Below are 23,647 nucleotides of genomic sequence, written 5' to 3'. Positions count from 1 at the left end.
CAAAGTGAGAAGAGGACTAGCACTGCTGGCCTGAATAAAGACTCCTTTTCAAAATACATTTCGGTATGACCGATTAACAGTGATTTGTGATTTGCTGCAATTGTTGGAGTGCCAGACAGCCAACAAGTTGAAGTCAGTCAATTTCACCTTTGTGTCTTAAGTGCATTTTTCTTATCTTATTTAATATCTAAAACAATTTAAATGCTATTCTCCTCCCACCTTTCAGTCTTTGAAACAAAATATACTGAGAGAAAGTATTTATCTGAAGATTCTTTATAATGCAAAATTAATATGTTTTAAGTATATCTATGCCTTGAAGGATACATTAATAAGTTATGACATGAATAGGTTAATCTGAATTTCTTTCATTACTTAACCTTCACCATAGAGAACAGACTGTGTCCTTCCTTATAAGACTTTAAAGATTTGTCCAAGGTTCCCTCCCAACCCCCTCTCTTTTCCCATGATATGTTGCCCAGGCTGGAAGTCCCATTCCCTTGGTTGGTAGCTGTTTACATTGACACTTAGTAGTTAGAAAAAAGACTTTACCTACTGCTGGGTGTTAGACAGAGCGATTAATGAACCTGAGGCGTAGTAATCAAGCATATGTTTTCTTGACACAATGGTTGTGCAATACATCACGTGAAAATGTATGGGCCTTTATCCTTCCTTAATGACCTAGCAAGCAGTCTTTTCACATTCTGGGTGATTTCCATGCTCTCCTTGTAGCCTGACAGCAGGGGGGTGCCATTGGACCCGTCTGATAAACAGGCAGGTGGTTTCCCTCCAGCTGAGATTAGTAAAATACGATGTTTCTTAATCCCACGCAGTTCAAGGAACTCCAACTTTGCAGGAAATAGCTGAAAGTGACGTTTTCTGGAGAATGTATGTGTTAGTGAGACTGAGTATGGGCACGGTTTGGCGCTAGAGCGCTGAGTACACGTTTCTCTGGGTGTTACTGTCCCTCCTTGCAATTATTAACTTCCTGCGAACCTTTTTAAAACCTTTAAGGATAATCTTTTGTTTTATGTTATTTCTCAAACCGATTATATTTAATGCCTCATTCTAGATCATAAAATATACTATAGATACATTTGATCTAAAATTACATTAAATGTAACACTGTATTTTAATTAATTTTGTGTTTTATTATATATCTAAACAAATCATTTTTTTTCTGTGACGGCAAACAGTGAAATTACAAAACACCATAGACAGAAGGTCCAATATAATAAAATAAAATAGTAAATAAGCTAAAAGGTCAGTCTTATATAACAAATATAAAACATATCAAATTCAAATAATTTTGTCCCCACTTCAAATAATTAAGAAGCGACTAGTGTAGTCAGTGACTTAGCTGTGTTTTACTATCTCAAATTTTTTCACTGATATCTTTGTTTATTTTCATCCATAAATACCCCATAACAACATGATATGATACTTTTTTGGGTGTTTCCTATTTCATTTTAAAAGCAGCTAAAGCAAAGTGTGAGCCAGTACTCAGTGACATTTCTCATAGGGCAAACCCACTGCTCACAGTTGTAGCTGTAAAATGTATTATGATATATACTATATATATATAGTGGTTGTGAGAAGCAATATAGTATTAAAAAAGTATGTATATTAACAAATAGAGACTTTTGAAGACATTTTACAGTGTTGAAACAATTGTTTTTCACTCTTTATTTCTGTTAATCTGTAATACAATAAGTTGATTTTGTGAGTGTCCGGAACTGTTCAGTAACATAAAAGGAAAAAGTCGGTTCCTGTATATAGACTCACAGTAGTGTTAGTCCTGTCTTTCTTCTAACTTGGCTGAAAACACTACCGTGACTTTAGATAATACATCAAAATTAAGGAATAACTATTTTCTGTTCTGTTCTTTTTCTTCTGTTATATGAAACAGTGTATACAGAGTATAAAATGTTTTATGTAGATTTTAAGTTAAATATTTAATTCATAATTCTTCATTGTTTTTTCTTCTCATTTTTGTAATTTTCCAGAAAGCTCCATGTCGTAAGAGGATTTTTGTTGTGTTCCAAGGCTCTCACTGTGTTTTCCCAACAGCACTTATTGTCTAGGAAAAAAAAAACATATATACAGATTTTTTTGTAAATGATAAGCTGCAAAGTAAAAAAAATAAAAAAGTAAATATAACATCACTATACAGTCTTATATCTATATCTATATATTTGTATTAAGTTGAATATATCTTTTGAAAAGTAGGGAACGTCATTGGTTTATATTTGTGTTGTATAAATACAAAACAAAAAATACTTGAGAGTTAGTATAGTTATAGTCTCCCCAGGTTACATATGGTATATTTAAAATTGTTGCTGTTTATAGGGTCAACAAGTTTGGGTCTTTCCCAAGCTGCACAGTATTATGTGCTACTGGTCTGACTACCACTTTATTACCCAGTTTACATCTGTCTGGCTGTCTCTGTCCCCTGCTGTTTCTTTAAATATGAACATCATTCACATGGCTTTCACTCTTTTCTTTTCCTCCTTTCAGTCACACATTATATGGATCTTCATTAGTTTTCAAGTGACGATAAACACTGGGAGATTATGCCTTAAATCACTTTCTCTTATTTTGTTTTGATATATAATGTGTGCAAGATAAACCTCAAATTGTCAGATTTAAAGAGCATTTTATCCTTTTTTTTAAGTTTTCATATAAAATACATTTCTGTTTATGTAGTATGTTGTAACACACTGCAGCCTACAGTGGAATCCTTTGAACACAGCTGAACAAGCAGAAGTGTTGCAAACGGTGCGTTGGAAGAAAATAGGCACATGTTGCAGGATTTGTTTTCCAGGATATTCGATTTAACCCTTCAAATTAAATAATGAGTTTCTTACAGAAAGAGTTCGACTTTCACGCAGCCTAGAAACTAGTGTATAAGACCTTGGAGATTTCATCATATACCTAATGATGTAGAGTTTTAGTATCTATTACCTATACATTTATTGCTTGATGGAAGGCTGTTTTTTGCCATGTCTTCTAATAAAACGAGAGCATTGTTTACCAATTAGCATATTAGACTTGCCAATATTTTTCTTATACAGGTGCAGTATAATGATGGGCAAAATGGCAAAGAGTGCATGACCTACCTAACTCTTTCACCTGTGCAGATGACATTCCATGGTATTGGGAGCTGCATTGAAGCTAGCCATGACCAGGTACAGTGCCCACTAAACAGATTCACTGGGGGGCTTTAAACATGTTCATTGCCTTTGGTGGTTTTCATTCTGAGTTGGCAAACATATGGAGGGAAAACCCGGTCCCTCTGGCAAAAGCCTTAACATAACATGTTTACTTGAGTTTATACCCGTAGGTATTATTGCAAGTTCTAGCAGACAGAACAGACTACAAAAACTATAACGGAAATGTCTCTATTTGTTAGTAATCTTGAAGGCTGCCTCATGCATATGTAGTGCCAAACTTTCTGTAAATCTGTAAATTCTTCATAAGACATCCAGTGTTTTTTTTCTATTATGTACAAGAAAAAGAAAGAAAGGAAAACCAATACTCTCTTTCATTGTCCTGGAATATCTCTATGATCAGAATGACATTTGATTTTAATATTTCTACTGACATAACCTATATCTTGTAGTGATATGCTCAACTACATTATCTTGGAACAAGTCACATTTCCGGAAGATGAAAGATTCAGTCTTTTTCACACAAAACTGTCAATTAACACTGTATTAAAATTATTATTATTTTTTAAATAATCTCCTCAAGGGATGTTATAGAATCTGTTGGACTGTCAAAGAAAACTGGTTTGGCAAAGTTTGCCTAAGAGCTCCATCTTTCTTTTTTGTTATTATGATGTACTTGGTTTATTTACCAGTTACCCCAGATTCTTATGCTACATATATCTTTAACCTATTAAACCAGTTGAGTCAATTGCCCAATTTAAATGAATCATTGTTAATTTAAATCATACTTTACCTTGCAATCTTTTGCAAATCAGCAGTTAAAATTAAAATTGGACAGTGCATGTCATCCAAGAAATCAAAACGTGTCATGCCATTTTTCCATGATCAGGGAATAGTGAGCCCTAGACCAAGGAGGCTGATTATTATTATTATTTTTTTTTTTAATCCTGAATTAATTATAGTGAAATATCCAGCAGATCTCATCGTTTTTATCCAGGCATTTATTCAGGAGTTTCCTCATTGTGTGTTGTTATCGAAGCATAAAACAAGTTGTTTACATTATCTAATCTAAACATAGGAGGATCTTTTGTTCTGGTTTTCAAAGCTCGCTCTCTAATCAAGCTTTCTATAACCGGTAATAGGGTATTCTGTTGTGAGGACAGTGCATCAAAATGGAAATTAATGCAATATAGGGCACAGCCTTGTTGTTACCAAGATCAGTGGTGCATAACCAACTGTTAGGATTCTTTCTTTTTTGAATTCCTGTGCACAGTACAGAATGTCTTGCAGAACAAAATGGACAATGAATCAAATATGACTCACACACATTCGCCACTCACATATACACACACACTCAATTACACACACAAACACTCATATATATGTCTGTGTTTTACTTATCAGTTACATATATAAAATATTGTTAATGAAAAAATAAGTAGTAACTCCTTTCAATAATACCTAATTGTGTTAACTGTATAGTTAATTGTTAATAGTCTTAATTCTATAGTTTAATCAGAAAATGAAGTAAGACTAATTTATTCTGTTCATAATAGGAATATTAAGTCAAATAACTGCATTACAGAACACTTTGTACACACATTGTTATGGGAGATGAACCAATACTTTGTGAAGGGTGCTTCTGCAGAGTCCCAGGATGCTCTGGAAGAACTGCTATCAGACAGTCCTAGGCACATTGACAAGGGTTCAGGGCAGGTGGTCCCCTTTACCAGTCCATGTCCTCGATTGCTTCATGCTTCAGACATTACTAAATGTGGAGACTGTATCGACATGAGATTTCACTGTATCAGATGAAAGGTCTTCTGTTAGTCCACAGAATCGATGAGGGAGCTGTCCTGGTCTAATCAAGCTCAGTATGTGGATTAATTAGTCAATTGGGCAGGACTGCTGTCCAGTCATTGATACTCCACTTGACAAGATCTCTAACCCACCTCACATTTGTGGTTGTATCAAGGTGTTTGAGGTGCTCAAATAAAGACTTATCTAGTCTTCTGATTACTGTGTAGAAACTGTAATCCTTTTTCAGTTTTGAAGATCCCATGTGAAAGTGATGGAGCACTCATGAAACGATGCAAGTATGGCTCAGTTTGGACAGGGCGATCCTCCCAAAGGTTTATGATTCCTCTATGCCCCCTACCATGCCTGGGACAAGCTACATAAATCTTTCTGATAAGTGGATTGTACAAGCTGTGTCCAAGTGCAACTGTGTCTTGTGGAAGACGTATGTGGTACTGATCATGTGCAAACACATAGGATCTATGTATTTTTATAAATGATTCAAGTCTCCAGAAGAATACCTGTTGATGCATACAACAAATTTATTATTTTTATCATCTGGGTCAATTAGGTATAGTCACACCGTGTGTTACTGAACTCTTTCTCCTTGGAAAATATTTTGAATGAAAGCCATGATGGTTACAAAGTCTTAATGATTTAGTATTTTTAGAAAATCCTCTTTTTCTTTTTTCAAACAAAAAGTTTTACATTTTATCAGCAGCATAAGCACCAGTAAATCTGTTTAACCACATTGCTGGCAGAGCCTGCAGATGGGAGAGTAAGGTGTTGCACTTCTAACATGTATGCTTTTAAATCGGAGGTGACGGGGAGAATTTGGCATGCCTGCAAACACAGCTCCAGTACTTCTGATTCACAACTGCCTGGCTTCTGTCTCTATTGTTTGGTATAAAATGTGCAAGCTGAGGCTTAGTAAAAGGTGATTCAATCCTTTTCATGTTTTTTTCCTATAATAATATGTCATCCCTTTTTAAACAGCCTTAATTAATTTAAATATATTGTTCATATAATTTACCAAGCACTGTAGAAATGTAATTACTTAAAATATTGTTTTATCACTGTATTTGTCTTTAGTATGATGAATTCCTCAGGCAAAACACCTCAGACATTAATGTGCAATTTAAGATCATCTTTACAGAGAACAGAAACATGGAGATTTTCCTGAAGACGGAAACCATACATTTATGAAAAGGAAGTTCAAATGTATTCAATATGTCTGCTGTCTGGGATAAAAAAAGAGCTGATAATGACTGGTTGACGTTTGCTCGAGAAAAACATTAATGGTACAGAAAGACTTTGCATCAGGCACATTTTTAAGAAGGACTCTTAAAATAATTAAATCTACTTGTCAGATTGAGGATTACAATTCCACTCACTGCATTCATAATATATATTTTATGTGGGGTGGGGCTTCAGATTTGCCTTAATCTTTATATTGTATTCTATTTCACATTACATATTTTATATTTGTGGACTCAGTCATGGTTCTGGACAGCATTCCTAGTCCTTCCTTATTAGCTGTGAATTATTAAAGAAATAAAATAGATTTTTATACTTGCAGACAAAATGCACAAATAAGGTTCAGTTCCAAGTCAAAGCTCTTGTAGGTAAACATTATTTCATCTCTCTTTAGCCTTCATCTTTTCAGTTACAAATTATGCTTTATTGCTTGAATAACGTGTCAACATTTTTCGACTCAGATGAAATTTTAATTAAATTGGACCCTTTATCAGTATCTATTTTTGCTCCTCTTTTTTTATGCTGCCTCTGGAAATGCTGCTGGAAATTGGATAGGCCTCTGGGTATCTGGTTGCTCAGATATACACCCATAAATAAAATTACATATGCACTCCCAAGAACTGAAATATAATTTGCTCCAGAAAATTAATTGGCTGTTTGACCTTGGTTTCCTCTGTTGTAGACTTCTGCCAGCTAGGAAACCAGTTTTTAGTGCATGCATTCCTGCTGTCGGAAGAAAAACCTTTCATTATGACATGGAGGGAGAAATTGATTGTGTTGATGATCAAGACACCTGTTGAGAAAATGGGCAGCTATTGACAGTCCTGATTCATGACTGAGTGACTGCTCTGCTGGTCTTCACAAGATCCCTGCAGTGAGCCTGGTAGCCCCCTTTAGACCCCAGGCTGTTTGAAGTCTTCACTTTAGCATATTTAAAGACGTTACTTCAGCAGGTTGCCACTGTCAGGGGTCTTAGTGTTACCTAACCGGCAGCTGTTGAAATCTTTTCATTGTGTCACATAATGCTTCCATAACTCCTTCATTTTTACAGTACCTGTATGGCCTGTCGTCCACTAACATCAAAACACATTTTATTGAATTGCTGTAGGAGCTGTACTTGATCTAGTGCTCCCTATATATAAAAAGGAAAACTTTTTTTAATTATATATGCTTTTTATAGTTTGTTAAATAAAAACATACATGCTTCCATCATGCTTAATAGAATAGAATTGCAGCATTAAATTATCAACATAAAACACTGAAGGTAAATCCTGTCTTCTGTTTCCAGTTTTCCAATAAGTCTTCATGGTCTTAGTGTGCAACACCATCAGGCTCATTGTAATGCACAAAGTAGAGATGCTCATTGTTTTGACTCCATTTTATGTTTGGTGTTATGTCAGGGATATTTGGTTGCTGCTTTTTGTATAGCATGTCTGTGCATATTACTTCATTTCAGAATGTAGTGATCCAGCTTTTGTTTTGGCACAAATACATTATCTGGTTGTTTTTATGTAAATCTTTAAGACCTACAGAATATGCACAGATATCTGGCTGCCTGGATGATGGCTGAATGAAAATGTTTCCCAGCTGTTGGTCAAGAAAGGAAAATGGCCAAAGGTCAGTTGTCAATAGCAGGTCAACTAGCTGCTCCAATACTAGATATTTCCCCCTTGAGAGGCAATACGTATATTTTCCTGTTTCCTCAGTTTTTGTCCTCCAAAGTTCCCCATTCTTCCTTCTAAGGGATACAGTTAAAGCTATAATATATATTAAAAAAAATCTGTACAAATTAGAAAACCACTGAAGTGTGGCATATGGATACATTACTAAGGTTCTTTACATTCAAATATATAACATTTTGTGGGACACTATTTACTGCTAAGACTATAATATCCAATAACTGAGTATATGAAGCTGTATTTTCAATTTTTACCCTTGATAAATTGTGAATCGTTGATGTATATATATTTGTTTTAGATAAACATGTATTGCTTATTTATATAAAAATGCTTGAAATAAGAGAATTATCCAAAGAAGAAAGAGCTCAGATATAGCTTTTCTCTTCTAAGAAGGCCTCCCAGGTTGCAATTTCAAAAGGGATTAAGCATTCCAGATGTGCAGTCCAGATTTCCCTAAATACATTTTGAGTGTACAAGTAGATGTCTTAGAGCGTTCAAAAAAGACTCTCAGCAATCTGTGACAGCAGGCATTTTACATTTTTCGGGGTAATAGACCAATACAAAGAATCCTATGCACAGCACTCTATGGCATTTCAAGAAACACATGGAACTACCTTGACAAATTGAATGCTTAGAAGAAGACATCATTCAGATGGACTTAAAGAACATAAAGCAATAAATAATCCTGGGTTAAGACAAACCACAAAAATAAGTTAGCAACAATATACACCAATTACAATTATTGAATCACTGATTATGTCTTATTAATCATATAAATATTTGACTTCACATGTTCAGTACATTTAATCACAATTCCTTTTAAAGGCCTGTTCTTTCTCTTCAAGATAATAGTTTTGATACTTGTTTCTGACAGTCATCTATAGAGGCAAGCAGATCTGTCTGATATTTCTGTAAGCTTGAATTCGGGTGACAAAGTATTATGGCTAGAATCACATGGCTTACCTGGTTCACCTTGTCTATCAAAGCCTTATTGTATCCCCTGCTGGATGAAAGCCTGCAGTTGTTTTTTCTATGTGAATTTGTAGTTTTTTAGTCTTAACTAAAAGTTAATTTCATAAAGACAATTCAGGTGTGCTTATTCTTCAACACAAATAAATCAACACATGGAGAACAAATACGATTGCATTTCTTCTGTGTGCCCTGTCCCTTAATAACCAAATGTGACTTTCAAAGTATAATCTGTCACTCATTTATTTCTATGGAGTAGCAGTCCGAAGTTTAGACACCAAGTTAAATGAACTGTTTTCCTACGACTAAATCACTGTTCAACAGTCTCTTAAAGATGTTATTGTTAGAAAGAAAAAAAAAACCACTGCGTAACAGTAATTAATAAACCAAATGAACAACCAACCAGACTATCATTGTTTCAAATGAAGGTTGTGAATACCTTTAACTGGAAGTGTATGCAGAAGCTGAGATATTTTGCTTTCTTCCCCCCTATTATTAGGCTGTGACTTTAAGAGTTAAATTGCAGTGAGAATGCTGGGATGAAACAAATAGCACAAAGAATACAACATAAAATATTTGTTTCCAGTATGAAAATGCAGGGAATGCAGGGAAGTAATACTTTGTCCGCTCGTTCTATTAAGACCCAGCAGAGGTGCATCACTCTAGTACTCCAGGGGCAGTACTGTATTCTCAGGGATGAATTGTGGTTTTATTTATCAACAAAACATGTCTCCCAACAGAGATGGTAACATAAAAGACTGCTCTGTTTGTAGATTTGTGTATGAGGCTGTATGATCTTCAGCTCAGATTCAAGCCATATGCTGTTAAAAATGTTGTTTTAACGCCAGAGATTTCTGTCTGATCACTATTCATACTGCCTAGTAAACCATTTATGATCTGAATTGTGATAAAATATCATGTTTATTTAGTGTATATATATATATATAATTGCTCTTCAGTATTAGCAATTTGATGTCTGTACTAAATGCAGATAAGAGCAGCCCTGTCTTCAGTGTGCATGCCTACAGTTGTGTTGTATCCCAAAAGCTCACATGGTTTCAGGGCAAGTTTTATTTTCATTACGCTGAACCCTGCTAGAACCATTTTTGTGGGACATTTTTTGCTGATACCCCAGACTCTCATTAAAGTCATAAATCCTGGCACCCATAGACAGGCAGACCTGCTCACACATGCAAATTCAAAGGGCTGTGTTTTGATTTGCTCCACTGGCCATTGCTAACAAAAGTCTCATTATTATTGGTATGTCTGTCATTCTGTGACCTCAGAAAACTGCTGCATCCATACAGAGAAAAATATCTAATTCTGAACATGCAGGACAGTATATACACCAAGCTGTTTTGTGAACCTTTTGATTTGATTTCTGAATGGTTTTACTTGCTATCATTTTTTGTATTAGGTTATTGAATTGTCTTTTGCTAAAGAATTGCATTCCACGTGTGCTCAATGTGGATTTGTCCTCTCATCATTCCCTCTTTTTTATATTTCAAAGCAAACCAAGGAGAGTACAGAAGAGTCCCAAGCAAGCTTTAACCATCGCTGTGAAATATGTAGCAAAACTGCTGCCGCAGCTTATTGTACATTTTTCAGTTTGAAATAGTGATAAACATAAGTGTCTTAAAGAAAGGAACAAATTATGTCCTATATATACAACTTTGCCAGTATTGTATAATAAACATTTTTCCCCCCATATGTGTTCTTAGAGGCAGTTTTTGGACCTCTTCCCTGAGTTCCATTTTTAGTTCAATACAGTATCTGGCACTGTTCCTTATGGGGCAATTATTCATATCTTATCAGCATTCACCATACTGTATATGGGAGTGATGATCAAATTGTTTAACAGCAGCTGCACTACACTTTTTTATTTAACCATTTCACACTGGAATTCCAGGTTCTTTAGTTCTCCAGAGGCTCTTGTATAAATCAGAGGCTCCTGTTTCAGCAGGAGGTACAGGGTTGCACAGCACCCATTTGTCAAATCGGCTGTGCTTGCAGTGTGGTTATGTTAGCACGTCTTTGAACAGCACTGATAGCCAAGGCAAGGCTCTCCTCACTGTCATTTACACTAACAGCCGTCTTCTCAACTCCAGGCCTCATGGCAAAGCAAAGTGATACCACAACATAATCACTCACTCAAGATGTCTGTCATCTGTTTTTCTTTGGAAACGACTTGCAATCCAGGAGATTACAATCCAGAGAATTAAAAAGGACCATTGAAATGTCTAGGAGGCAGTACTCATCAGACTTTGGGGGCTGTTTTGAAACGGGCAGCCAAAGGAAGTGATTGTCAGGATAGTAATACAAACGTGAACTTGCACATTAGGGAACTTGTTGATAGTTTAAGTGGGCTCTTGAAAGGAAAACAGTTGATAAAAGGAAACATTACCAACTTGCCCGTCTTTGAAAGACAAAGATGACACAAGGTTAACTGACCGTGTTGATTGCAAAAGCCCCTTTTTTCCCAACAGAAACAAAAAGCAAAAAGTAAATGTGAAGCTTTGATAGTATCATATGCAGTATTGAAACACAATACATTATTCCCATATAGAGCAGTGTTGTTAAATATATGCATAGAATCATACATGACTATTGCTCTGATTAGAGATATGTTAAAAGCAAAACTAATCTAAGCAATGTAGCAAATTGGTAAATCCTAACTGCCAGGTTTTGTGTGGGAATGGTCTGATTTCATTATTGTTGGTTAAATTTGATTAGAAAGTTTCAGCATTTGAGTAAATATTTGGTGTTTCTTTTGTGTTTTAATAAAACACTTCCAAACTGTGTTTGCTTTGTACACATAAGTTAGTCTCACATAATAGTGTTATTTATTTACAAAGTGCTTAAGAAAGAACTGCATGTTTTTTTGAAAAATTCCTCTGCTGCTTAAAAGTAGTTTTTTTCCAATAGTGTTGTGATTGTGAAATGTATAGATTTGATTCAGTGTTTGCTCAAAGTGTGCAAATTAACATTTAAATTGATATGAAGCAGAAGCCGCAATGCTTTCGTTGAAAATTCATGAGGTGGTGGCCCTGAATTTGAAATGATCTGAAACTACTGACATTTTTGCATTGATAGTTTTTTTTTACACACAGAATAAGGAGGCACATAGAATATATTGTCTGAGTATTCTTTACACTTAATTAAGTAATGGATAGACTAATTTGAGAGTCTTTTTGAATTTCTTTTGGCAGTGCATTTCTCTAAATTATTTCATAAGAATTTGTACAAATATATTTTGCAGGCTCACAATCATTAGAAGGGGAACTGAACACCATCTTCATGCATTATAGTTATTATATTTTCAAAATAAGTTTCTTATCTCATTTTAAAATGTACAGACACTAATAGTTCATTACATTCCTGGCTGTTTACCTCATAGACTTGGAACTTAAATGCAAAGCCTGATTCTGTATTCTAATGTCACAACTCAGAAATCCAAACTGGTGAAATCAACCTATACAAGCCTTGTGTTTACTGGGAGGCATAGGGGTTTATTAAATAAGCCAGTTCAGAATTCCAGTCATACCTCTGACAGTTCTATGATTTCTGAAATTGGCAACAAAAACCAAAAAGTACAATTTTAATTTAGAGACATTTTCTAAGCTTAGGTTTTACAAATCAGTTAATATATTTACTGTACTAATACCATTGATCCCACAATGTACGTTGTGCCATCATGGTCATGTAGAAGATAGAAAAAGTACAAGAACTAAATTTAGATTGTAGAAAACCTTGGAATTGCAAATGTGTATTAATTTCCATGGCAGCCAATGTCTTTAGATAATATATCCATTTGTATTCCTGTCACAGTTACCTTTTGTTCTAAATCACCAACCCCCCCCTTCTTCCGTGAATGAAATGGGCTCAGTGGCACACAAATCTGACTTTATTAACAGTGCTGCATATCATTGCAGTTTCAATGTTGCATTCATTTCTGCAAATTGTTCCTTTGTGTTAATTAGTTCTGATGCTCAATTCCATCACACAGACACTATACTCCATTGTGCCGGCCATAGTTTTTTTAATGCAGTATTTTTTTATTAATAACAATTAACAAATTAATAACAATTAATAAATTGCATATTAACAACATTTTGACTTACTGCACAGTTCCAGCATGAATACAACTTTTTATCTATGTGTGCAAAATGTCTATTCCCAAGGACATGAAAGGGTTGTAGTGATAAGATTATGGTACTAGGAGTAGTTTGAACTATGGGGATATTTAAATAAATAGTGCACGCCATCTCAATTTTCCTTGTTTACCCTATTATATTATCTGTCTTCACTCAGATAATTCATAAAAACAATAGGCTCTGAATGCTCTTTGGAATTGTTTCCAGTGCACAAGGAAATAAAATTAATAATTATACAAACCAAATTATGAAACAATTTCAAACCACACCCTGCATTTCATGTAGCATAATAATACATCCACAGTGGTATATGACCAAATGATTTGGGGTACACACGAGCTGTTTTAAATGCCTTGTATGTACCCCCATTAACTCCTATATTCAATATGAGTACAAATTCAAATTATACAGTTATGGATTAAGCAGTGCTTATGGAGCGACTCTTCCCAAGACATGCTGGATTCAACTCTTTCAGTCAGACTGGAACTGTTTTGATGCAAAATGCATTTTGAAAGAAGCATGTTTTCAACAAATGGTTTTTCTTCACGTCAAGGGAAAGACAAGGGAATGCGTTACAAAAAAGCAGCAGGATTTAAATTGAAACACAGTCCCATTATGCAGTCAAATGTGTGCCAAACAAATATGGTGCCAAAAACCACGCCCTCTCATGTGGCTTCAATAAATCTGTTCAGAAGCTTTTTTTTACCCAGCAGCAGCACACAGAATAGTAATTAACATCTAACAGAAACTACAATAGAGAATCACAAAGAACACATGTGATAAAATATCGAACAACAAATTAAATATTGAGAAAGTGTAGATTACACCATTATGTCTATTACTACTGCTCAGAAACCTCTTAAAGTCTTTTAGCGATTCCCAAACACCATTACCTGTCCACAAATCACTGTAAAATGATTTGCCATCTGTTAACGGGTTTTGGCATTTAATTAGAAGATGTTAATTAGTGGAATTAAATGAGGTGTTTGAATTTACAGGTTGTTTAAGATTTGATTTACTTTATTGTGCTACACTGGCCATGCCGTATTCACCTCAGCTCATTTATCATGTGCCAGTGAAACGATCTTTCAGCCAAGGCTGGACTTTGATGGAGCTGAATCTTAAAAATTAAGTCCTGGACCAAATCAAAACATTAACTCAAATGCTAATCACGAATGGGAAACAAAACGCATTACTCGAAGACAGGTTTAGGTAGAAGGGAACATCCGCTTTCAATTAACCACTGAGAGTCTGAAATGTAATTTGTGATCAGCTGATATAGCCTGAGCCAAAGGGAAATACCAAAGAAAAAGCACAAAGAATGCCACCATTGGAGTTAATTGTTGAGGATATTAATATATTTACAGTATATTTCCAAATAAACGTTAGAATTGCCTAGTTAATTTGGTTAATTAGTTCTATTACGAAGATAAGACCTCTCATTCACCAATTTCATTAAGAGACAGGCTTATCTTGGTACAGTAATTTAAGTTCAGGTTATCTCAGAGAAATTTCCATTAAGTCCATTAAGGACATTAATGACAGCATTGCTTAAGGCTGGTGAGATTTTCAGCTCTTTCTTGGTGGAAGTATTGATCCTAACCCTTTATTAATGTTTTGTTTAACTATAATAATTTTAAAGAACAGATTTTCTAAACCCTAGCTGCAGAAATGAAGATATGGAATAATCATAGATCGTACTCTAAGCATACAGTATGATTTTAAAATGCAAACATAAGACATTGTGGTCTGTTGTGAGAAAAGCCAAGTGGGAGCTGTTAAAATCAGTCATCTCCTATTGTCTGTGTTTCATAATCCCGATATTAGTTTTCAGCAACATTGACAGAAACAATTAGATTTTGAATTAGTGCATAACTTGATACCTTGCATGCTGACTTTCTGTCTGAATTTCTTGTGGTTGAAACTTTTAAACATTAATCATCACGTAATTATCTAGTAAACCATAAGTTGAAGTCCAGAATACTTAATCTACAGAAGACAATGAATCTTATTGTTTATAGAAATTAACTTATCTTAGATACTGTTTCATACTTTGAGAATATAAAATCCTTCTTGGAAATCAGATTTTTAATGATGATGATGTTGCTTATTAAGATTTTCTGTTCCCCTAGGATCACTAATTAATTCATGACTTGTGCTATAAAGAGCAATTTCAATTTATAGAAGCAAAAATCTAATCATGCAGTACAAAACAATTGACAAATTACTTTAAACTAGATAGGACGTGTTCATTACAAATGTCTTATTTTGTGTAATTTTCCTCTCCCTGGAAGAAAAACAAAAGATGAAAATGACACTTTGTTGTAAAATCCTTGAGTGGCTATTAAAAGCCGTGGTGGTAACACTTTAATTCTGTGTTATTTTATGGAAATGAGAGACCTAGCTTTGTTTTAAATGTAATCCTATCACAAACCCTCTCCCCCTACTGTAATCTGAAGCGTTTGCATGTCAATGTCCCAGACATCATGTAGCAGACTGCTTTGAAGGGTTTACATTGGATTCAATGCGGATTACAGCAAACGTGCTACTTTCTCCTGCTGCTAAATCAAACAGAGGTTGCTTTAGTATGTATGCCGTATCCCAGCAGGTTCTTGCTAAATTAAAGATAAATCCACGTGGAAGGGTGAGAATCCCTTTGGAAAATCAGGTACCATTCCATTTGTATCACTAAAACACTTGCTTTCCTCTAATATTACATGCCATTGTTTGACATTTCCTTCAAGTTGATAGTCAAAGAACAGTCGCAACCATTGCTTCGACAATCACATCTCAACCGGACACGTTGATTGAATTTCCAGAGTCTGACAATCAGTGTTTTATAGTTGATCTGAGGTAAACACTGCAATGTGGTAATCCCCACATTGGGAATGATTAAGGGAATACATGACAAACAGGGATTGTACAGTGTTTTTCTGCTATTGATACTAACTTCTAAAGGGAAGGGTTGTAACTCTTTAATCTGTGTTGTTCTTTGTCAATTATTTTTAGTATTCTGCTACATTTATGATTCAGAGTTTGAAGTTATAAATGACTAGAAAAGAGGTTTTGGGAGGTTACCTGAGATTACTCTCTTTTGTGTTCAATTACTTCGTGATGCCACTGAAAAGGTGTTTACTGTAGAGATGAATTTGCTTACTCTGGGTGTGATTCTAAAGGAGTCTGAGACCTAGACCAAATCAAAACCCTAACCTGCCAGCAACTTCTAAACTTTATTATATAAATGTATTGGGTAGGGTACATGTGTGTAATTTCTGAGTAGTTAGAGGAGGTTAAGTGGTTATAGTCTGTGAAAACAAGACATTTATTTTATTATCAATAAATCAGCTTTTTAATTATTTTTGAGTCACTGCTGGACTGCTTAAGATGGCAACAAACATAAGACATTTAACAGTGACTCACAATCTAAACCAACCATCTCAACAATAGAATATGCTATGGCCCTCTCTCTCTTATTCAATTTAATTAAACCACAGCTCCGGTTTCTTACATTTGTACCACTCCACTATTCATTATTCCTCTTACTTCATAGCGTGTCAAACTCAAAGTTGGATCTGTCCAACCTGTACCAGTAGAAAGGAAAACTTTCCCAAGCAGACAATAATACACTAAGTTAAGCACAAATCACACTGTATGCAGTGATCAAAAACACATCTGGTTTGTTGTGGGAACTGCTTAATACTTTGGATGTAGCATGTTCAAAAATGTGTGTTCTTTAAACTGTAGTGACAACACTGTGTGTATTTCCGTATACTGCAGCCAAATACCCACTACAGAAAAATAAGAAACCATAATTATTGTGTTTTCTGGCAGGCTTACTATTTTTTTGTATAACCTTTCAGTTACAATTGACATTCTTATTCTTTCCCGATTGTTTTATTTTCTGTGTTGAACTGGAGAACAGTGGGCCCTTTAAGGGTGAACCTATCTTTGAGAATCCAAAAACACGTTTAATACATGCTGTTAGAAATCTTTGTCAGAGCATTACCACTCTTCCTCCTATTTCAGAGAATTGGAGTCCTGCAATGAAGACTGGGTCACTGTTAGCCTCAGCTGAACTGGCTGCAGCCCGCAACCTGTAGCTTTGCTTGGAAAGAAATGGTCATCCTTAAACCATCTTAAGCATGTGTTGAATACAGGCACAGTACAGTGGATTGTCATTGATGTAGTAATGTTCTTCTGACTCCACCAGAACATAGCTCATTGGGGCGGCTTCTTTTGTCTCTTAGCCAATAAAAACAAAATGTAAATATTTGGGTACTATGCTGACAGTTCCCATGTTTGCAAACTTGGGACTTTTTGCATTGTTTTCAAAGTGCTGAATACACTTATTATAAAGGTATGTGTTACATTAAAATGCTGGGGAGCAGTCAATAATAGTAATGAACCAAAAACAATCTAATTAATGCAATGACTAACAGTGATATGTAAGAACTAAACATATGTAACTTGGAACAACCAGTCACCCTGGGAATACTGACGTAAGCTTTTATCATTGTTAAATGCAGCACGGTTATAAAAAAAAACAGGAAATTCATTTCAAATATAAGAAAACTGATACTGTCATTTTGGAGAAAAAAAAAATCTTCTGACAATTTAGTGGGATACTGCAGGATCTGGCTGCAATCAATTAGTAACTACAGAGAGACATAATATTTATTGTGAAAATTCAATTAAATCTAAATCAGTCATCAGGTTTAATAACAGGCATAATAACAGAGCTTTGAAAGAGCATAATTCAAGGGTTACTTTTCATATTTTGTGATGAAATGGAAACTGGTACTTAAAAGGTTCCTATTGACAGGTAATATAAAAGCAGATAATTGAAAAATTGATTGCTTTTTTAAACTTTTAAATTAATCTGGATGTTTGAACTTCCTTACAAGATATATTGTTTAATCTGTGCTCAAGACAGATGTAAGATTAGTCCTTTAAACTCTCAGTGATGATTAAATTCTCTGAACGATAACAGAATCCGCTAAACGTTTTCCCTCTGTTATTTTTCTTCAATTGGAAGTCAGCAAATGAGACTGCCATTAAGGGGCTTAAAGGAAACCCATTTGAAGTTTTTTCAGTCCTGTTTGTTTGTTCCTGTATCAGTCATGTCTGTATTTTTTTTAGTGTAACAGTGTAGCCAGAATGTAAATGTGTAACCGTGTGAGCAGTCCGAGGCAAAGCGGGAGAAGACTTTGAAATGAGATGTGCTGTGGACATCACAGGGAAATTCTACACATTGAAACAGCGAAATTGATTTATAAGAAGGCAAGGAGAGAGAATGTTTTTAAAGCTGAGCGAGGGCAGAAGGTCCTCCATTAGTACTCTGACCTCTGAATGTCCAGGCAGCCTCTGTACATGAAGGGCTTAGATCTGTTTTCTGAAGTCTGCCGTCTCCATTTTACCTATAAAAAGATGTACTCGTACAACTGCTTAATTCATTACCCACCATTCTCACGTGTTTAAGCCACCCTCATTTCTATTTGCTGTTGGTTTTGGGGGGTTTTCAGGAAAAGTGTACTTTTTCCCCCCTTGTTTGCTATTAGCTTAGTCTGAATCACACTTTGAATTGAATGGCCTATGGAAAGACTTGCAGAGACTTTGAGAAGCTTCTCATTAACAAAAGTAAGGAGACACAGATTTGGAAAGATTTTGCTTATTCTGTGCCTAGAGCTGCGTGTCTGTCATTTTTTCACTCACTGTGTGGTCCAGTTTTCATATTTTGGATAACCTATGGCCTTTATTGATTTGCAGTATTTAAGACTATTGACTAAAGGCATACAATTAATGTACACTGTTTTAACTTAAAATCTAATCATGTTCATGTGTTTCAGTCTTTGTCTCTCTGTGTACTAAAATGTGTTTGATGTCTGAATGAACACGTAGTTGATCATTCAACTCATACATACCATCACAACTGAGATTATTCAGGAACACTACATTACATAGTACATTTTACAATTTTATTGGCAATTCCAGTGTGTAACTGAAGTGTTTAAAATCTCTATTGTCTTCAAGCTGTAAGGTTACTTAAGCCAATCATTGTAAAATGGTGTCTGCTTCCTCCAATTCCTGAAAATGGATTAGATTACAACGACATATATTATGTTTCAGCCAAATGTCTTCGATATCTTTGAAAACTTTTATGACAATTGAGGCGGAAAGATTGTGCAAACTTTTTTACAAAACAACGTTTTACAAAAATATTCAGCCGGTGGCATTTATAGCCTACATTTTATCTCGCAACTTCTCCCATGAGGCACATACAGGTGCTCAGACACACTACAGGATCGCCCTTCTTAACCGCAGAAGATGTCTTCACTGACGTCCATCTTATTTGCCTTGTCAAGCTTAAAGAGAATCTTCACCTCCATGTCTATTCCCTTTAAATGCCTGACATTATATACATTCAATAAGGCCTCAGCAGCAGCAGCAGTCCATTAAATACTTGATTGAATGTCTTGTAGGAAACAATTATGAATAGCTCTTCTGATTTGGTCAGATATCCATAGTTTAATCTACGATGTCTGTAAAACAATCATTACAATCAACAGTTTCGTTAAGCGTGTTCTTGAATTATGTAACGCATAGTAGCTATACATTTTCCAGATATTAGGTAGTTGAATATTGGGGGTAGCAAATAGTTTTATGTTTTCTTATAATAGTGGACATTATTTCCATCCATCCATCCATGCATTTTCAAAACCGCTCATCCTGGCGAGGGTCGCGGGGCACATTATTTCAGATTGTGCAAGTAACTACACTATTGGTCTGGCAGTCAACATTGCAGTAAACAAATGTCCCTTGTGATATCAATTTTTAGCTCCAGAGGTGTCATCCAGTATGTTCAAAGGAATTGAGGACAATTTACCCACTGTGGTCTCTATGATTAATGTCTCCTTTTAATCAATGTATTGAGTTTATGTCTTCCTATTTTGAGTTCAGCTGGACCGTTTGAGTTCTGTGACTGACTCCAGTTAAGCTTCGGAGCAAGATGAAGCTCTCCGCTACACTCTCATAGGATGTCACTTTAAAGACACACATCTTTAAAGCTTAATTTGACTTTTTTCCTAATAATAAAATATATAGTATAGTATTGGACATTTTATACATAAACAAGCTGCATTGTGGGGCCAAATTAAAATGTTAAATTTTACCAATGCATATTTTATACAGCTAACATTATCTCAGATCATTAAACATTTCCCTCATGGATTAACGTTGTTAGCTGTTAAGGGATACACATTATTCGTCCCAAATGAATAGCACTGGTTGTTAAATGGTCAGCTACAGTGGAAATCCAATCTTTTTTTTTTCCCAAGCTCTCCTTTTTTCCCCTTACCACAGCTGCTAACTCTTCATAAAAAGAGCCCATTAGTCTAGACAGTGAACCTTTCTTCATTAATTGTAATTTATTATTTCATATATAACCTCTTACAGTCTCCCTTCCTCCTCTCTCTCTCTCCCTGTTGTTTTTTTCAGGTTACATGTCTCCCTTAATCTAGATCTAAGATTATTTCAAATCTCAAGATACTAAATCTTGTGAAGGGTGCGGAGGTATAAGAATATATTGCTCTTATAATTCAGGCCTCTGCTCATCTGCTGGATTGCAACTCTTACAAAATTCTTTCATGTTAGTATGCAGAGGAATTATGCTGATCAATTTCTTATGTGCAATGTTTTCAATATTACTGCTCAGGTGTGAAATTCTTGTGGACTGTAGTTTTGAGTTGTATTCTCACTCTGAGGCTTTCTTACATAGTTTTTCTCACTGTTGTATTTTTAAAACACTTTAATTTTGAATATGTCTCTCTGGGATGTTGCTAAATCATGTGTCCATGAAACCCTGTTGTACTGTCAGGGAATCACAATTTATAGAAAACAAAGACTGTGAAGGTTACGTCTGATATACATTTATGAGCAAAAATAACTGTCATATGCTGGGCAATAACAGTGGAAAACCAAGAATAAAATGTATGCAGTGTTTTGAGGATAAATACTATAATTTTTCCTTTCATATAGTCGTCAAGGTCCTCGGTTTGCTCTTACGGTTTTGTTTATAGTTCAGCACACTGAAATTCTTCTGTTTTCTCATGAAGTTCGTAGAGGTCTTTGCCTTTTTCAAAAATAACAACACAGTTAATTCAGATTTATTAATATTCTGATTGCAAAACGTTTCTGTACCAAACATTTTTCTTGTTTTGTTATTTTTTGTGGGGGGGGGGGCTTTTTGTTTTACCAGTTGTGTAATGTTGAAAAGTCACGCTACCATTAAACTGAAAGCAGAACTTCTTGCAGGTCAGTGGTCTGATTATTGTGGATGATCAATTTACACTCAGTTCCTGACGTTTTCCGTCCTGATTTGGTTATCTCAGTGTGATGACAGGGAGTGGGCTGCACAGCACGATGGAGCTGAAGGAGATGGAGATTGCTTTCCTCTTCCTCAGTCTTTACCTCTGATGAAACCTGAAGTGAAGCCTCTGATATGTGGGCGCTGATTTGTCCAACAAGCCCTACTCTGCCAAGAGACATCATAAATCCCTGTAATGAAAGACACTTACAGGCATTTTATTAAAAAGGATACTAGTCAAAAGGCAATAACAGTGAAGTTACTAAAGAAGAAAGTATGGCTATACAGTCTGATTTTAACTATAGTGTTACAGTAGATCTCAAGATGTTTTTTGGTTGGTTTTTCCTTTTAAACTTTCATATGGTTTTAATAAATGCCAGTGTTTAGATAGAGAAAGGGAATCTTCTTTTCAGCTTGCAAATGCATTACTCTATGTGATAATACATTTACTGCCCACACAGTTTGAGGTGCAGACAGTATAAGGATATGACATTTTAGAGGTAATCTACAGAGATACCTTGATTATCTGTTATACCTACTGGGTGATCAGATTGAATGTCAGTCAGTCAGTCAGTCAAATTTTGGGTAAGGTTAAGCAGCTGTCGGCTGCCAGTCTGAATATCACTTGAGGCAGTAGTGATGCATATTTTGTTGAATATGTCATACATATCTTGGCTTTGATGCTATTATTTTTTTTCTCTTGCACTAAAACCTTGGAATGTAACAATAAACTGAAGATTAGCCGAAAGGCGGTTTGTATAGTCTGCCTTAGTATTCAATTGTAAACTCAGGTAAATGAAAACCTCATCTTTTACCTCACAAATCATCTTGAGTAGAATAGCGTGCATGGCCTTGGAAGTGGGTCCAAGGAACACAGGTCTAAACCTTTTGGTAAAGCAGTGTTGAGTGAGGCTTGGGGTGTCGGAAATTACTTTTGGATTCACTTCCTGGCGCCAACTAGATCCCCCTCCAGTAAGCATTTAATTTTATTGTGCAGACCTTAGAACGGAGGTTGCAAACCTGTCCTCCAGTACCCCCTGTCATGCTGGTGTTTGTTTTAGCTGAGCTTTTCATTGCTTAAGTGAATCCTTAATTGAACTAACAATTCAATATACGGTTCAATTAAGTAAGTAGGAGCTCAATTTAACTGAAAGCCAGCTGGGCAGGGAGTACTCCAGGACAGGTTTGGGAACTGCTGCCTTAGTACATATCAACAACATTTCTTTCCTATTGGATTTTCCATTTCCTTTTCCACATTTCATTTAACTAATAATAATAATAATAACTTCAATGCGTGCCTCCGTCCTGTCCTGCAAAGTAAATGTAACCCTATATGCTATTATGTACATTTCTTTTAAAGTCCCTTGATTTTTAAAATATATATTATCGTTATCCTGCAAGTAACTGCAATGTCAGTCTGACAGTCAAGAGTGCAGGTGTAAACAAATGTCCCTTGTCATATCTATTTGTAGCTCCAGAGGTGTCAACCAATATATATGCAAAGGAAAAGAGGACAATTTTCCTACTATTGTGTCTATGATGTATGCTGTGTCAGTTTAATCGGTTTATTGACTTTATGTCTTCCTATGTTCAGATGGAAAAACAAAGCTTTTACCATAGACTCAGTTCTGTAACTGACGCCAGTTAAGCTTACGAGCAAGATGAAGCTCTCCACTCCACTCTCAAAGGATGTCCCTTGGTGAGAGGTGTGATTCCCAACCCTGGGCTCTGTCACTTTGACATTTAATAAAGGTTGTTTAATATATTGCATTTTGAGGCTCAATATTTGAAGAATAAGAAACATGTAAGTCACAGTTTGAAAAAGGACTGTAAACTCTCTCTCTCTCTCTCTCTCTCTCTCATATATATATATATATATATATATATATATATATATATATATATATATATATATATATATATATATATATATTCTGCTTGGAATGACAACAAGAGATTGAAAAATAAATGAATGGATCCGTGAACCCAACCAAGATATGTAACATCGTAGAAAGAGTGAAAATTTGAAAATGGGCTGGGCGACTTAGAGGTTACACAAGTACAATATATTTCACATGTTGGAAAATTATAATGTAGCTCGTTTCCTGTTTTGCTTATTTTATACAGCCTTTCTACTCGTCTTTATCAAGGGTGTCAATAATTTGAGATGACTATAGATATGTGTGTATATATAAACATATTATACAACCTAATACTCTTATTATTCTTGACCACTACATTACAAGAAACTACCAGAAGCAG

The 23,647-nt window shown here is 35.3% G+C and overlaps 1 protein-coding gene across 3 annotated transcripts in view; it reads left to right on the top strand.

The window, feature by feature from the left end:
- Positions 1-23,647, top strand: part of stau2 (staufen double-stranded RNA binding protein 2) — a 100,267-nt gene that overhangs the window by 64,655 nt on the left and 11,965 nt on the right. For 2 of the 3 annotated variants that reach the window (XM_066721086.1, XM_066721081.1), the window contains exon 14: positions 3,072-3,185. The exons of the other annotated variant lie outside the window; for it this stretch is intronic. In XM_066721086.1, coding sequence (XP_066577183.1) covers positions 3,072-3,185 — 114 coding nt within the window. The remainder of the gene's footprint in view (positions 1-3,071; positions 3,186-23,647) is intronic. 3 annotated transcript variants of the gene reach the window in all.

The sequence above is a fragment of the Amia ocellicauda genome, chromosome 2 (genome assembly GCF_036373705.1).
Source record: "Amia ocellicauda isolate fAmiCal2 chromosome 2, fAmiCal2.hap1, whole genome shotgun sequence".
NCBI classification, from domain to species: domain Eukaryota; kingdom Metazoa; phylum Chordata; class Actinopteri; order Amiiformes; family Amiidae; genus Amia; species Amia ocellicauda.
This window is presented reverse-complemented; position numbering and strand designations above follow the sequence as displayed.